Source organism: Anguilla anguilla, chromosome 11, assembly GCF_013347855.1.
Source record: "Anguilla anguilla isolate fAngAng1 chromosome 11, fAngAng1.pri, whole genome shotgun sequence".
In the NCBI taxonomy this organism is placed as follows: domain Eukaryota; kingdom Metazoa; phylum Chordata; class Actinopteri; order Anguilliformes; family Anguillidae; genus Anguilla; species Anguilla anguilla.
In genome coordinates this window covers 22076379-22093997 of record NC_049211.1, presented here as the reverse complement: position 1 = coordinate 22093997, position 17619 = coordinate 22076379, and the positions used below count along the sequence as shown (strand labels likewise).

The following is a 17619-nucleotide window of genomic DNA, read 5'->3' as shown; positions in this document are numbered from 1 at the left end:
TCACCTTTCCCCAGGCAATGGAACACTCACATGCATGGGGGTTCGCGAGCTGGTGAGAACTGACCCATAGGGAAAACTCTGGACGGCAGGCAGACTGAGATGGAGGGGGCATGAACAGATATAGCCTACACCTCTGAGAAGGGAACCCGTTACTGAATTTCAGAAGACAAACAAGCTTTGATTTTTTTTGAATAAAGGGCCTTTGGCACAATAACATGGATAAGCATACGCTTACAGACCGGATGAAATTCAGTCTACTGACGCTCTCATTGTCACACTGAAGAGAAATACTGGTTTCTGTACAGAGAAGACAAGCTCAAACAGAGGGTATTTCCTCATTACAGGAACAGTATCTAGTGCCAAATTTCACACTCCATCTCGTGGCATTTTATCCACTTCCTGTACGTGACACTTCATTCCAGTGGGTAAAAGGGTACATGATGCATGGACTTATTTTTGTCACGAAAGAACAAGTTGCTAAAGACACGGCAGAAATCAAAGACAACATAAATATCATCACAACACATTCCTCTGCTTCAATGGCATAGTGCATTTCCTTTGTATTTTAGTGTTTTTTTTTGTCAATGATAAATGATCATTGGATGACCAATTCCCATGATCCATTCTATTAAAGAACAGCTGTATTATCATTGCCTGAGAATGAAATGCAAACATTTATAAAATGTGGCAAATTGGACTCATATTGTTCAGGTTCATTTTAAATGGTTTACATTTAAAAGTAATTTTATGTCTTTACTTATTACATTAATCTGCATCAACACATACTGCAGTGTACATGAAGCATCTGGTACAGTAGATAATTCTTCCCAGTGTGTACATCCATTCAGAAACCATTAATTGCATAGAATTAATGAGTTATAGCACAGTTCAACAGTGTGAAGGTGAATTACTTATATACTTTATTAAATATATTTAAATGAATGTACAATTCAAACAGTACACCAATCTTTTATATTAGTACTCTGTGAAGATTATCTCTTTCAGTAACACTGTTATCAAATCCCATAACATCGGTCTGAAAATGGAGGCCCACTATACAATTTTAAAAAAAACATATACACTTCTTTAAAAAAGGAAGATGTCTTTTCTGAATTCTCAGCTGTGAGAACGCAAAATCTGTCAGTGTCGCGTGATTCAATGTAAAGAGAAATTCAAACGCGATGAAAAAGAAATAAAAATAGACAAAAAAGTGGCTTTTTCACAGGTAGTAAGTCAGTGCTGCTCTACGAGTCTTAAAGATACAGGAATGAATGACTGGCAGGCCTACCAGCTGTCAGAAATAAAATCTCCCATCAACAGAATCAAAGTCTGAAAACTCAATCGGATTCTAACCAGAAAACTCATAATAAAGATTATATGATCATCTCACACCCTGCTCCATTCTCATCACAGTATTTATCACAAACCAGGATGTGTAAGGATGTCAAGGGGAGTTTCTAATCCATGTAAATGCAGATGACAGAAATGCTTGTGTGAGAGAAAATTGACCATTTTCAGAATAAGACTATAGATATTGCTTCCAGACAATATACAATTATGCTTAAGCACTTGTGTGAGCATAATATAGATTTTGATTCACTCAGAAAAAAATAAAACCAATAAAAACAGGAAGGCTCATACTCAAAACGGCATCTTCGACCTGCTGTTCTAGATGTGGTAGCTTCAACCCACAGCTCTCTTTAAGTGAGAAAGATGTGTTCTTTTTAATCTCTCTTCAGAAAAACAATAAAACGAACTTCCAAATACCATCCCTTTGAGACAACGTACAGGATACACATCATGGTGGTTGCATATCATAGTGTTCATATTGCACATCATACAAAAACAAAACCATAAATACTGCTTTGCCCTACCGGTTTTAAATAACAAAAAAAAAAGCCATCTTTCAACAGGTCTGTTACCCAAGCCAGAACATGCACACGATTCCCTGCAGACCTGTATAGCCCTGCTGCGTTTGCCTAGTAAAGGACATGACTTTGGAATTCACCTTTGTGTACTATATGGAAAGTGGTAAGGCGGAAGAATACTGGTTCCTCAGTGGCCCCTTAACCTTCATAAATTATTCTCTGCTGGTCTCTACCAGAACGTTCTCTGCACGTTCCGGGCAGTCTGTCTGCCCTGGTCCTGCTCTCCTGCGGTGCGCCCCACCCATCAGGCAGGCTGCTGGGGGTTGACGTTCATGTGGGGGGGGTGGCCCAGGAGTCCGATGCGCTGTTTTTGCTTCCTCTGCTCAGTCATCTGGAAAGATTGACAGCAACAGGCTTTATTATTTTTTTCTCGACGTCGCACCCTTTCACAGAACCTGCGTGCCATTTCCTGCGTCGGTGCTAACCCACGGACAGACACCGCTGTTCTTTCCACCACAGGGGCACGCGCTCACAACTCTCCTCTTCGCGTTCTCTTCATTTTCTTTTTCTGAGAAACAAAACTGATCCAACCATGTGAGGAAGAAATAAAAAACACCTCGCACTGACGACAGAAGGGAGGGACTCGAGGTCTGAAGCCACGCTAATCTGTTTGAAATTCACGTTCCTGCAGCCTGAAAACGCAAGTCACCCAATCGACTGCAAACAACCAGACCGGATAAACATTGTTAAGTATTTCGATGTATTCGAGAAACACCCTAAAGAGGCATGAAGGGATCACTGAAATGTAATTAGTACGTGACTGCGCCATTTTTTTAGTTATGCGTTCCTGTCTGAATTCCTGTAAAGACGTTCACAGGTGAACATATACACACCCTGTATAACTAAGGTGCTGAGGAACAGAGTTTTTATGTGAGAAAAAGAAGAGATGCCAGCAAACCCCTATAAGCAAACTTATTCATGAAATGGATGCCATGATCTGTGATGACCTGGTGAAATATCCTTTTTTGTACATAAGCATAGGAGCCAAGGCCGTAAGCCCCGCCCCCACCTCTTTTCAGCTGTCAAGAGGAAATGCCTATCAAGACTGGAACACATTTACCAATGTTCAATACAATGCACTCAGAGCACAGAAGAAATCATTTAAGAGCTTCTCAGAAGCAGACTGTCACATTATGCAAGTAAAATTGAGGCTAGCACAAAGATGGGGGCAAAATGTCAAAATTAATGAAAGAGCAGCGCGGGGGGGGGGGGGGGGGGGGTGACGAGAACAGATGAATTTCAGTTTCAGTGTGGGCAAACTTACAGTACCTATAATGCAATGAAAAAGTTCAGGAAATGCTGTTTAGGATGATGTAACAGATGGGAGCTCTTGCTCGTGGGTGCCGTTTGTGAAAAGATGCGCTTGTTTGGGCTTCACTTTCACAGCTCCAGGAGCAATGGCAGGCGTTCAGGAACCCTGCTGCCAATGTCAAAACCCCACAGGCAGAAATACACGAGGAAGGGAAAGCTTGACCAAATGAAGACATCCTGTTCTTTCTGCTTAGCAGACTCCGCTGAACATGCTGGATGTCAAGTTGGCAATACTGGCAATTTAATACAACACTAGGCGAAAACTCCAGTACCCATATAATAAAAAAGAAATACAGGGAATATATGATGTTCAAAGTGCACCTTAGGTGGTTTCAATCGCAGTAGAGGATATACTACGGCCTTTGGTGTTTTCAGACAGGACTGATTGTCATTTAAAATCCGCTTCTGTCTGTCAAAAGACCCTTGACTTAAAAACTCCTTCCTCCACCCTGTCCTCACCTTTATCAGTCACCTATTGTACATGATTCAGGCCCTTCACAACATTTCATACTTGAAATGCATTACTGAAATTGAAATCCGAACGGTAATGGCTTTTATTTTTACACTTTGAGTGGGAACACTCCTGAATGTTGATAATACGATACAGCAAAAGCTTTTTCTGCGCACTATTTCAGATCAGCTGAGAGGCAGTTCAATCCCGGTCAACATTTCGCCGTCATGACGTCAGTGTAAATAACTACTGTAAGTTTGAGAACTTAGAATTACAGTTTCCGGGGCTGCTCATCCTGTTAATGTGATATAAAATGAAAAATCTAATTCGTCAAATTTTCATAACTCCCTTTTTATCAAACAATTCATTAGCATAGGATTGCTCATAAAATTAAATTTTTCCTCCTCCTAAACACTAACATTGATGCAACACAATGCAATGACGTGGGACTTTTGTAGCTTGGAATGTGAAATCTGCAAAATGTGTGAAGAGAGACCTGTAAGTGAGCGTGCTGAAGGAGGTCTGGTACAGGGCCAGGACCCCGTGACTGACCTGCTCCTTCAGTTCGGTGAGCTGGCCTGACAGGTTGGCCACCAGCTTCATGGTGGACTCCAGCTTCTCCTGCAGGCTGCGGATCTCGTTCTGCTCGCCTTCCGCATCGCTGCTGACCAGAGACATGGCTCTCATACGGGGAAACCAGTCCAGGTTGTGTGCCTGTCGGGAGGGGATGGGGGTGGCACGGTCAGAATGCTAAAAAAGGCTCTGATTTAAGAAGGATAATGATGATGTATGTTAAGTGTCAGCAACAGTATTAGGCAGAATCTGAACACTACAGGACTCGGGGACACAGAGACATTGTATCTGCAAAGCTAAATGACTTACCCAAATTACTGCAGCAAAAAATAAATAAATAAATAAAAAGAAATGTTAAAAATATGTAATATCATCATCTTTACATTTGCTATGCTTTAATCTTGTTTAATATTAATGGCAAAATAGGTTCCCATTAGCCAAACAGAAAAATCTCACAACCCCATAAAACTTCATCCAAACAAACAATTATATAAATTCCTAGGCCCACTTAGTATCTGAATGCCTTGGAATCATCGCAGTCTTGCTCTTGAATGCTCCTCTTTGTTGCGTTGCTAATGCGGATATAGACATCAGACAATTTCTACAGTAATAACATTATTCCTGGTAGGGCATTTAGAGGTCACATGAGATGCAAAACACTTCTTCACACACAATATGTCTCACAAGCATGAGGACATTCAAAGTGACGGCAGGATTATATGGAACCATTAGGACAGCTTCTAGACTCTCCCCTTATGGACAGAATCACCAGGATTCCCCATGAACATGGATACACTGTTCCACGTGGAGGACAGTCTCAGTCTTTTTGGCTGAAACGTGATCGCATGAACAGGACTCTGAAAGGGTCGCTGTGAACGGGTGAGGAGGCCCTGGCTTTGTGACATCATGGGGGTGGGCAAGCGGTCTTTGGAATGATGGCTAAAGCCAGGATCAGTGCTTAATGCCCAGTGCTGACTGGCTGGGAGTTCATTATAGCTTCCCCAAGGAAGGGAGTGTTTCATTTAGTAGGACATACAGTAGCCTCCTTATCACTTAATATCAGCTCCTCTCATCGACTGGGGGCCTACAGGCTTGCCCATGCCAGCTGTATCCTCCACTGCAATAGAGCTTAGCTGGCAGGCTGCAGTGTGGCAAATAGTCACTCATCCTTTACGCATTTTAGTGTGCACATGTGCTAGCGCGCATCCGCCCCAAATGACACAGCACGGGATGCACCTACAGTTGCGACGGGGCATTCCGAAAATGGACAAGAACTAGAAGTCATCACAACGTGATGGAAAAATTCTGTTTAACCACCCAAACCTATGTTGTTAGAGAGTGATCAGATATGACATTTTCTCTCACTACTGACTTTACCATAGAGGCCTATACAGTGTATTCTTTTGTTAGTTCTCGACTCTTACTAAACTGACAGACAACTCTGATTTAAAATGAATTTATTTAAAGTTGCACAGAAGTAGGTATAACTTGCTGTCGGCAACAAATGTCCTTCATCACACAGTATATTCTCATTGGTATCTCAGAACGTGACAGACTACAATCACACAGAAAGAGAAATAAATAACACTTACACAGGCACAGATACATACAAATGCACACAGACATTTCACACACACAGACACACAGAGTTTTGAATAGTTTAACTCATGCATACATGAATACACATCACACACACACACACACACACACAAAGAACTGTATGAACACAAAGTGCACATGTACATACACACACAAACATGGAGACGCGTGTAAATGCACTCACATGGGCACATACAAGGACATACAGACTTGCATGCACATGCTGACATGCACACACATATCCACACACGCACAAGTGCACACACACACACAGACACACACACACGCACGCGCACGCACACACACGCACACACACGCGCACACAGAAACCGCAGGAGAGGAAGTGGCAGAGGCCGCAGCAGCAGTTGAGTGTGTGCTGGAAAAGTCCCGGCGAGGCAGCGCTGTGATCTCAAACACGGGGGAGGCGGCTGACCTGAGAACGACCACATCCAGCCTCTGCAGCAGACGCACGGGGGAAGCACGCACGCTCACACTCATTCTGAGAAGAGCAGCACGACGCGCGAGCCCCGTTTCCGAAGATCACTCAGGCGCAGAGCCTGTGTTTACTTCACGTCCGAGCATAACGCCATTGCGGTTCACATCTAACCATCATTTAGCCGGTTCTGCTTTTAGTGAGAAAGCACCTGCTGAAGCCGCTGCTCGTACGGACGACACTCACATCGACATCGCTTACTTTCCACATACTTTTGCTCCTCACACAGACCTGCTCCTCACACAGACATACTCCTTAAACTGAACCACTTCCTCACATAGGACTGCTTCTCACATTAAACCACATCCTCACACAGAACTACTCCTCATACAGATCTGCTCTTCACACAGTACCACTCCTCAGACAGGGCAGCTCCTCACACACTACTGCTCCTCACACACACTTGCTCCTCAGAGTGCTGCTCCTCATACCGTACTGATCTCACAAACCTGCTTCCCCATAGATCTGCTCATCACCAATGACTGCTCCTCATACTGTACTGCTCATCACACAGTACTACTCCTCACACAGGACAGCTCCTCACATACTACTGCTCCTCATACAGACCAGCTCATCACACAGGACTGTTCCTCATACAGTACTGCTCCCCACACAGACCAGCACATCACACAGGACTGCTCCTCATACTGCACTGCTCCTCATACCATACTGCTCCTCACACAGCACTGCTCCTCCCACAGACGTGCTCCTCATACAATACTGCTCCTCACACAGACCAGCACATCACACAGGACTGCTCCTCATACTGCACTGCTCCTCATACCATACTGCTCCTCACACAGACCAGCACATCACACAGGACTGCTCCTCATACTGCACTGCTCCTCACACAGACTTGCTCCTCATACAGTACTGCTCCTCATACTGCACTGCTCCTCACACAGACCTGCTCCTCACACAGGACTGCTCCTCATACATTACTGCTCCTCACACAGACTTGCTCCTCATACAGTACTGCTCCTCACACAGACTTGCTCCTCATACAATACTGCTCCTCACACAGTACTGCTCCTCATACAGTACTTGTCCTCACACCATACTGCTCCTCACAGAGTACTTCTCCTCATACATTACTGCTCATCACATAGTACTGCTCCTCATACAGACTTGCTCTTCACACAGTATTGCTCCTAACAAAGTATTGCTCCTCATACAGTACTGCTTCTCACAGATTACTTTTTTAAACTTTCACATCAAGTCTTAATTTGTACACTTTCCCCTAAGGCTCCTGCCCACCCGAGAAGTGTTTACAACTACCAACACTACCAGTAAAGCTTTCAGACCGCTATCACATCATCACAGTCTGCTTCAACTTTGTACCTATTCAAGTGAAATGACGGAAGTGCATCTTTCATTTCTGAAACCACAGGGACCGACACAGAACGACAGGATGCAGTGCGGTTTCTACAGCTACAAACGAGACAGATGACACAGGCCCCCTCAATGCCCTAAAGGCCAATTTATCAAAGTCGGTTAAGACATGGGACTGTGTACGGTCATTTGAGCCACTGTGACTGAGAGTTTTGTTTCCTTCACTGCAAACAGGATATGACGTTGGTCACGCAGTCACAAATTGTTAACACTAATCAACAACTGTCACATGGTCAGTCTATTCCCCCACTTGCTTATCTCTCACGATTAACTCCAGGATATATATATATATTTTTGCATACTGACCAGTTAAATTCATATGAACATGTGAGTTCCCTGCAGGGCCTGATTTAGATGACAATACTGAAGTTCCGATACAGGGACAGGTTGAGAGACATGCGGCAGACATTTTAAAAAGTGCTCTCTCAGGGCAGGCTAGGCACGTGGTTGGGAGGAGGGAGGAGATACATCGCTACGATGGATGGAGGACCACGCCCAGGGGTAGTCTCTGCTCTGAGTCTCCCCTCAAATACGGGACCTGGCACTTCATGGGCAAGCTGGGAAATGCCAGTGGGTGGGGTTAGGCTGCGACCCCGCTTCTTCCACTCCTCCAAGTTGACCTCGGCTGACCCTGTCCCTAGCGGAGGGGCCGACAGGCACCAGCAGGTCAGGTCAACTAATCCAAACCCAGGTGATGAGTCACAGGACTCCCTGGGTCCCCTCACATTTACGACAGGAACAGGACACTGACAAAGGAAGTCCCGATTCATAACCCTCCCCCACCTCAAAGAACCAGAGATCTACATCAGCAAAAGCAGACAGGGGGACACTCAAACCTTCCGGAGCACCTTTTAACCTTCCTTAAAGACTTCACTTAATGTCGTGAAACCGTTAGTGGGTACACCCTAGGCTCTGAGCAGGCGCGAGAGAGAGCCCAAACTTTAACAGGAAACAGAAGGCCAAGTTGTGAAGACTCCAGGGCCGTGTTCATTAATGAGAACGCAGCGGCCGGCGCGAGCGGGCGGGGGCATGACTGCACGCTGACTGCAGGGCAGGAATGCAGCTCCAGACGTTATGTTTCCCACAGTGCTCAGCTGTCATCATGAGGCAGTTGAACCCCTGGTCACCAGACCGGGACTGAAGGAGGGGGGGGGGGCATGACTAAGGCAAGGCATCACTGCGATTAGGGATTAACACATTTGATGTCAGCCTTACTCTGCGTCTAAACTCCCATCAGCGCTAAAGGCAGACAGCACAATATAGCAGGTCACAAAGGGCAGAGGTCACACATACCACGGGCAGATTTTGGCCCTTTTTTACAGACAGATTTACCTTAAAGGATTTTGTAAATAAAAGAAGGCTGTGGTAGGCGAGACTAAGCACTTCTCAGGGACAAACACAACTTCACTTATAAAGCCAAGCTAACAATGTTCAGGGATGTTCTGAGGGGAAATTCCAACTCCACATGCTTTAATAATGAATGCTTCATTGTGCAAGAGGTCTTTTCCAAATGACCTGTATGGTGAGCTATCAGGATAACGACAGTAATGCCATCTGAACAGAAGCAGACCAATAACAGAATTTATATACGTGTAAGAATTGTATTTTTACTTATTTAGACTAAGGGGCCTGGGACCATGGCTACTTTGCTGCCATTTCTCTATCTAGTGGTAAGAACTACTGGTGGTTGTTGGGGGTGCTGGTCATTAGTTTGGGGGGGGGGGGGGGTATTGTGTCTGGGGCAGTTTCCTCCTACTGCAGCGCAAATGTTGAAATAAGCATAGTGCAGGCCTGGAGGTTTAGGGATCTCTTCTTTGGTTTCATGAGAGAACGCAGGAGACATTGCATTCAGCATCATCAGCTTGAGTAAACAATGTTGCTCAAGTAAAATTTTTTCCAGGAAATATGTTTAACTGCGCACTCACAGCCACAAAAAAACTGGTCACAAGTGCAATTTTCAGCTAGGAACCACAGGACTCTACTGCAACACTTTGTTAGGTTGCATTGACTCACTGGTGTTAAAGTTGCAGAAAAGCACCAGAAAAAGTTTAAAGCAAACATCAAGCAGCAGCCATAAGAAAATAGAGAGCATTCAAAAAATGAGTGTCAGATATAACGGGTGTTTTCCCAGGGCAATCTCCATGATGACCTACCTTGATCATCTCGTCCACGTAGCTCTCAGGACCGGTGTACTCTGTGGAGTCCTTCACCTTCACCAGCACTATGAAGTACAGGTAGTGCCACATGTTGTGCTCTTCCTTGATGTGCTCTTCGAAAGTCACAGTCTTGTTATCAAATTTGTCCCTCTCGAGCCCTGGAGAGACACAACGCGCAAGGGGAAGGGATAAGGCTTCATCTACACCTTGCTCTTCTGCTGCCGGGGGTGACATTAGACACTTTACACATTCTATAACTGACCGAAACTTTTAAACGGTTTCCTCCCCCAAAACCTTTTGTAATCATTTAGGTTTCCCATTATAGCCCCTGATATCCAAATACATACAAATATCTATATATATATATGTACTTGAAATATTAGCTGAGAACCTATTTGAGATTTAATGGAAATTATATCTCAGGGGTGTTAAAATGGCCAGTGTGGGTGCAGGTTTTTGTTCTAGGTCAGCACTAAGACACCTGATTCTACTTATAAGGTCTTGATTGAAGACTATGATTAGCTAACTAGTTGAATCAGGTGTCACAGTGCAGGGATAAAACAAAAACCAGCACTCACAGCAGCCTTTTCAGATAAGATTGGACAGCCCTGCACTAGCCCATTCACAGGGCAGCGTTCCTGTTCACTGGCTATGGTTAGTCATTTAACAGCGTGCGTTCCCAGAGGGGTAGAGGAAAGAGACCCACGCAGTGCAAACATGGGGAAACGATTACTCAGCAGGGCTTTACTGAGAACAAGATGCATTCTTCAGTGTGATCCAGACAGGCGGACCCTCTTTCACCAGAAAACTATGCTGCTCTCACACGTCTTTTATGGCGGAAACTGTCTCCATCAACACGTCCTACGGCTAGGGGCTTGTGCGTGTGCGTGTCTGTGTGTGTGGGTGCGTGTGCATGTGTGTGTGTGCGCGCGTGTGAGAGTGAACGAACCCCCCAGAGGTAGACATGACTTGAGGCACGTTCTCTGAGGGAGAATCACGTGACCATTCCCCCGGAATCTGGACAGTGAGCAGCGGGAGTTACGGCTGCTCCACCAGAGCAGTGACTAACTGTTCCGGGAAGCGGCTGACAGGTGCAAGAAACGTATGCCAAGCGGCACAGACCCACCGCCGCCGGCACGCGACAAAGCACGCTAGGTTTCGTCCTCCTCGCTCCCCGAGCCACCCCCTCCCCCGAGTGCCTGGCCCCACTGCTGGAGATACGCCCCTTACCGCAGATGAAGCACGTCGTCTTGAGCACTTCCTCCTTCTTCTGCTTCTCGCTCCTCAGATCGGCGAACGTGTCGATGATGACACCAAAGATCAGGTTGAGGACGATGATGATGACCATGAAGAAGAACAAGAGGTCGTAGATCACCCGGGCGGCAAACAGAGGTTCCTGCACAGTCAAAGCCCCGATATTGGTGAGGTACTGTTCCACACAACCGCTAAAGGGTTCACCATTTTGCACAGACCAAAGATGGTCTGTAGAGCATGTCTAAATTCCTTTAAAGCTACCCCTGTTTTCTCAGAGTGTTTGAATACACCACCAGCAACAAATACAATTTAATCCAGGCATCATAATTTTCAGATCTGTACATCTGTTTATCTGAATAAAGCTAATCATGACCATATGATCAATAATGTAAATTATACAAATAATGAACAAGGCTGATTTCACAAGGACCTTGGCTATCCGGGAACAACATTGTCATGCACCGTATTAAAGACCCCTACAAGGGAAACAGTCTTCGGTTAAAGGGAACAGTTTTTCTTAGAAGTCTATTCCTGCAGGAGGAAGTGTTGGGGATGCTGGGGTGGGTTCTGAGAAAAGGGTTTCACAATCAGCGGCTGCCCAAGCAAGCTGCCAGGTCACATGATCAGTGAGTGGCCCCACCCACTACGAGCAGCCCCAGAGCCTGGCACCACTGCCCCACCCCTCTGTTCTTCTGGAGTGCGGACTGAATTGGCCTTCGCTTGCTGAGCCTAGTATCAGTCTCACCTTCCCACAGTCTTCCTGGACACTCACCACTTGTCACCAGTTTTGATATTAAAAGCTAGCTTGAATCTAACACAATAAATGAAATACTTCCGCCCCCCCCAAAAATTTTTTTCCCTTCTCTGGCTGCTGCTGCCTGTACACTATTGGGCCAATGCAAACAGTTTCTCAGAAAATATTGCAGATTTTAAAAAACCTCAACCTCCTAAGGGGATACTTTCACACAGTGCATGTTTTTTTTTTTTTACTTCTGTTCACCATGAGTTGTCTGCATTGAGAGCAATGAAGACAACACCTTTTTTTAAACAATGCTGGGTGTTACAATGGCACAAATAAAAAAGGAGAAACGTTTGTTTTGGAACTGGCAAATTGAGTATAATAACGCCTATGCATAACGTACCACTGCAGGAGCTTTATATGTGAATGTGCTTGTCATGACATTTCACAGTGTTGGTTAACCAGCAAAATGACCGTTCATATGCATGGCCCAAGCAGCATCAGCTAGTGCAGCATTATCACAGATTCATGAGAAAGGCCTCCTTTAGATGAGCATGGCTGAGAATGTACCATTCCAGTACAGGAGCCCGGCACCCACCCTGAGGCCATCTGCACCCGACCCCCCACCCCACTGGTACCTCTTTGGACGGCCTGCGCAGGACGTCGCCGACCCCTCCCCCGCTCCGCAGCCCATGGCTCAGGACGGTGACGATGCACATGAGCAGGGACTCACAGGTGCGTTCCTTGTCCTCGGCGTCATCATTAGACATCTCTGTGGTGAGGGCTGGATAAAAGACCCAAAAAACACACATTAGGACACATAGATGTCATCAACCAGTCAATGCAGCAGCAACCCTAAATTTGACCCCTTGGGCTATTTCACAAAAAAAAAAACTCAATTATTAAACTATTCTTATTTACTTACTTAGCAGATACCCTGACTTAATGGCTTTACTTTATTAGTGTCGATTTCTACAGCTGGATATTTTATTGAAGTGATTCAAGGACTTTTGTTGAAGGGTATGATGGCAGTCACCAACCGGGGACCCTGAAACCTGAGAGTTACAAGGCCAGTTTATTACCCACTATCCTATAATGGCACCCAGCACAGCTCTCAACTGCTGCCCTGAGACTAAAACCAAGTACAATCAGCTGACATGGTAACCTGCTCCACTGCAACACATAAAGGACCTATAAGGGGTGGGAGGGTGAGGGGGGCGAGACGGTGCTGATGGAGCTTTCTGTTAAGTGTTAAGAAGGTTAAGACTGAGCCAGCATATCCGTCTGACTGGCCGACTGATTAACATAAGGGGCTTTGGCACTTAAATCTGGGGAATTTCTTTAGATTTTGCCCAGCCAGCAAAGCCATGATGGTGATCTGAACTTTGACCCCGCCCGACCCTGCAAGGTCGTCACACTGTGCCCCTTCCTTGGAACACAATGGCGACTAGACCTAGTGCCTCTTAGCACTGAACTCGTGATGTCTCGGCTGGCGCGTTTATGGGCTCAGCTCTGGAAGGTGAGGGTCACATGGGCGCTCAGAGAGTAAAGGGGGACTCCATAAGAATAAGAGGCCCAGGGAACACCCCCTCCCGTGCGGTCGGCCTACCCTCCACGACGGCCTCCGTGGAACAGTTCTCTCCGCCGTCCGTCCTGCAGACGTCCGCGGGTAGAAACCCTCCTGCCATGCTCGCCCCGCCCTCTGACCACGAGGACAGGAAGAGAACACAGTTAGGGGGATGCCAGCCTTACCTGATAGGCTGATAAGATTACGGTATTTGTACTATGTACGTATATATGCATTTCAAATAATTGTTTGATTCAGACTGAAGCAGGCCTGGGTCAGACAATTATTTGAAATGCATTAACTGTTTATACACCGGTAGAGAAAAACGTGTTTTTTTATACGACTACATTTAAAAAATATTCTATGCATATATGCATTCATAAAATATATCTAGATTTGCATCAGACCTAGGCTTGCTCTGACATGAGCCACTCAAGTCCTGGGATGTGATTTGCTAATAAAAAAATAATCATTTATGTCTGGCGAATCATGTTCTCATGAATGCGGGACTTGTTGGCTTGCAAGAACCAATCATATTGCGAGACAAGAAAAGTTCACAAACTCCAACTTTAATTTCCTTAACTTTCCTTCCCTTTGTAGACAGAGAGCATGTGGGGTCAGGACAAGGGAGACACTTGTTCTCAAAATGCAATTGAACCCGATCAGTCTAAGCCTGAGGGAAGCTGCAAGCGCAGACTTGAGGGCACGTTGAGTCTGATTAAGGATTAATGAGAACGTTCCCTGACAGGCATGCAGGAAACCTAGTGCTGCCCTCCTAACGCAGATCACAGAGGGAAGTGAGGGGTAAAAGCACTGACACACCGACGGCTCGGCGGAACCGTACTGCAGGGCGTGGCATCTGGAAAGCAAGCCGGTGGGGAAGAGACCCGGTAAATCTCTCACCTATCGTTGAATTGGGTATCCTGTCTACCTCCAGGATGAAGTCGTCCTTGAAGAAGATGTATCCAACGATGGAGAAGAGATAGACCAGGATGAGCGCCAGCACTGCGGTCAGGACGATGGAGCGGCCATTACGCGTCACGCTCTTGATCACGTTCAGTAGCGTCTCTTCTCTGTAGACCAGGTCAAAGAGCTGGACAGGAGAAGCATAGCACAGAGTCACAGAGCTGCGAGGAGCACAGACTCGCATAGCTGCGAGAGCAGCGAGCTGCGATGATGAAATCCATGGTCAAAACGGCAGTGTAAGCCTTTCAAGGAAGATTAAAATATAAATGATGTGCTTAAATATTATTGTGTCACGATTCTCTGATATTTTTTTACCATTTGCGGTCTCAGATTTCTAACTGTACTTCTTTCAGAATTACACAACCATGCAACAGCTTTCCATTTTAATGAAATATATGGAAGCATTCAAGAAGGACCTGTGTGTCCTTCCCTCCTGAGAGGAACACATCTGGAGGACTGCTTAAAGCATAAGGGCTGATACAAACAACACAAAACGGCTATCAGCCTGGAAGAAGTAGCGCACAGTATTTTAAAATTTTCACATTTCCTTCAAAGATTCATAGTGATATTCCTAAAGGAGAGAAAATCCATGGAAGAGTATGCATTTCAAAATCTTTATCGATTGGTCTGTTCAATAAGTTCTTAGAAAGTCCATCTTATTGCTTTCCCAAGGTTAATTTTTCACTACACTGAGAAGAAAAAAATAAATAAAAATAAATTATATATATATATATATATATATATATATATAATGTAAATTTTTATGTAAATACAAAGAATTGCATTAAAACAGACAATGGATGCCCTACAAGTAGATGTACAAGTAGCCACTATATCCCAGGGTTCCCTGTTTTCTTCAGCTTGCTCACCAGCAGACTGTAGAAGAAGACATGAACGAACACGCCTAGGCTGCAGATGATGAGGTACAGCAGGTGATAGAGGAACTCCATGTCCAGGATCATGGCCTTGTAGCCTCGGGTGAACGTCCCACGGTTGCCAACAAAACTCATCAGGAAGATTATCTTATTGCAAACCTACGGAGGAAGAACGGAAAGGAGGGGACTCAAGGATGCTAAAATCTATGCTAAACTACGCCAGAGTCTAGTTTACACACAAAAAAACACGCTATGCTGCTGTCATCTCGCATATACAGGGGGACATAGTTTCGCTATTTCATAGTACACACATGAAGGTATAGCTTGAAAAACCTTCCAAAAGGATTCATGTTATACCGTTTCACTCCACACTTAGTGTGTGAAGCCATGTCATTTTTGTTTTCATTGAGTGAAGAGCATTCGCTCTGAGCTGGAGTAGGAAGCCACAGTCTACCGCAGTGCTCCAGACATCAACTTCACGCGAAGAGAAGAGACAGGTGGCGGCGGTCATGGGGATTTCCCGCGCGGACTCACGTTGAAAGCCCCGAGCAGGAAGAGCGTGGGCTCCAGGCCCACAGAGAAGATGAGGCGAAGGATGGTGGAGGCGATGAGCGCTCGAATGCCGTGCGGCTGGGGCAGGGCGATGACGATGGCCAGCGACACCAGCATGCCCAACCACAGCAGCGCAGACAGATGGGGCTCCAGGGTCCCTGAGCGAGACGGTCGGCGGGGGGATGGTTACCATCATGACAGCGAGCACAATGCAAACCACATGGTCCTTCAAGTACTTCAAATGGATACAAATGCAAAAATAAGGTAACCGTGCGTCTGTATGCATTTAAAATCACCCAAGCATCCATCATTCCGTATTATGGGCAACAAGTGCTCTATTCAGTAGTAAGGCTAGTCATTGGTGAATGTTTGCTTTTGGTATAAATAATAGCAAGCCCTTATGATTCAGTGGGTCTTTTTATCACCAAAAGGGGCAATATCAGCCAATATCAAAGGAACAACTTGTCCGTAACTGCCATTGCACAGAAACGAGCATTGCATGTCAGCCGTACCACACCAATAGGACTCTGTACTGGTGAGGAACGTTGAACTCAAAACATTGTGTTACACAACACAGAGAGTGGGACACAGCTGTGCACTGTATGCTGTCCCTCTGTGGGGCTTTAGTATTAGTCTACCTGTAGTTCACTAAATCCACAGGTAAATCCCAGGTTAACAGAACAGGCTTGAGTTTCATGCTAAGCAAAGACCTCAATATCAGTATCATACTCAATCTCATACAGGAGAAAAGGGGGCAGATGGCTTCATGCTTCATGTAACTACCAGCCTTTTCTGGGTTTGGGGCAGGAAAGAGGATGGTGTGTGTGTCCATGCTGTCCGGTGTGTGTGTGTGTGTGTGTGTATTACCCTGGGGGGGGGGGGGGGGGGGGGGGGGGGGGGGGGGGGGGGGGGGGGGGGGGGGGTTGGATGGTTGCTGTTACAAGGCAGGGCAGTTATGTTTGATTGATGAGGGAGAGGGTGAGTGAGGGAGAGACGAGATAAGAGGGAGGGAGAGAGAGAGAGAAGGAGAGAGAAAGGGAGGGAGGGACAGAGAGAAGGAGAGGGAGGGAGGTTAGGAGAGAGAGAGAATGAGAGAGTGAGAGATTTTAACAGCCCCCCAGCCCTCATCTCACCATGCAGAGATCACATGACAGGTGCCAGTTACATAACCGCAGCGGCTAAAAATACCCGCGTGCCTGAAAGATTCATGAAGAATGGTCTGTGAGAGATTGCCAGGCCCTGGGGGCTGGAGCAGGCCCCCCAGCTCCAGCAGAATGAGATGTGCGGAGCAAACGCTCCCTCGCAACGCGTCACTGGCCTCCTAATTAACCCATCCATCTCCCCGTAAAACGCACCAGGCACAGGAAGCTAACGCCATTCCCCTGCTCCTCTGAATCCTGTCCAATACAGCCACGTCCGCTCAGGGAGGACGTGCACGATCGAGGTCCCTTTAGAGGGCCGTGCTGCTTACACTCGGGGGGTGAGGAGGTGGGTTTGGGTGGAGAGGGGGGTGTTCTGGCCGAGAGCGGGCGTGCAGAATTCCCCCAGCTTAGCACCTGTCAGCCACGTTACGCGAGAGGCCCTGACACGCGTTCCTGTGCATTAACAGGCAGAACACACTGACCTACTTCTGCAGCCCATATCTCACTTCCATCTATACATTCCAGGAGCCGGGGGGTGGGGGGGGGGTGGTGCTGAACCGTAAGAATGGCAGCTGATCCGGGGCAAAGGTATGCGGGTCTTCGCTGTGCCCACCGGATAGC

General features: G+C 46.2%; 1 protein-coding gene across 6 annotated transcripts in view; it reads right to left on the bottom strand.

The window, feature by feature from the left end:
* Positions 1-897: 897 nt before the first annotated feature.
* Positions 898-17619, bottom strand: part of LOC118207405 (inositol 1,4,5-trisphosphate receptor type 1) — a 110894-nt gene continuing 94172 nt past the window's right edge. For all 6 annotated transcript variants that reach the window (XM_035380925.1, XM_035380928.1, XM_035380930.1 and 3 more), the window contains 9 exons: positions 15839-16014; positions 15299-15463; positions 14367-14556; positions 13506-13598; positions 12535-12680; positions 11134-11299; positions 9901-10061; positions 4243-4404; positions 898-2259 (listed from right to left, as the gene is read on the bottom strand). In XM_035380925.1, the coding sequence (XP_035236816.1) occupies positions 2173-2259; positions 4243-4404; positions 9901-10061; positions 11134-11299; positions 12535-12680; positions 13506-13598; positions 14367-14556; positions 15299-15463; positions 15839-16014 (1346 nt within the window). In that variant the 3' untranslated portion in view covers positions 898-2172. The remainder of the gene's footprint in view (positions 2260-4242; positions 4405-9900; positions 10062-11133; positions 11300-12534; positions 12681-13505; positions 13599-14366; positions 14557-15298; positions 15464-15838; positions 16015-17619) is intronic.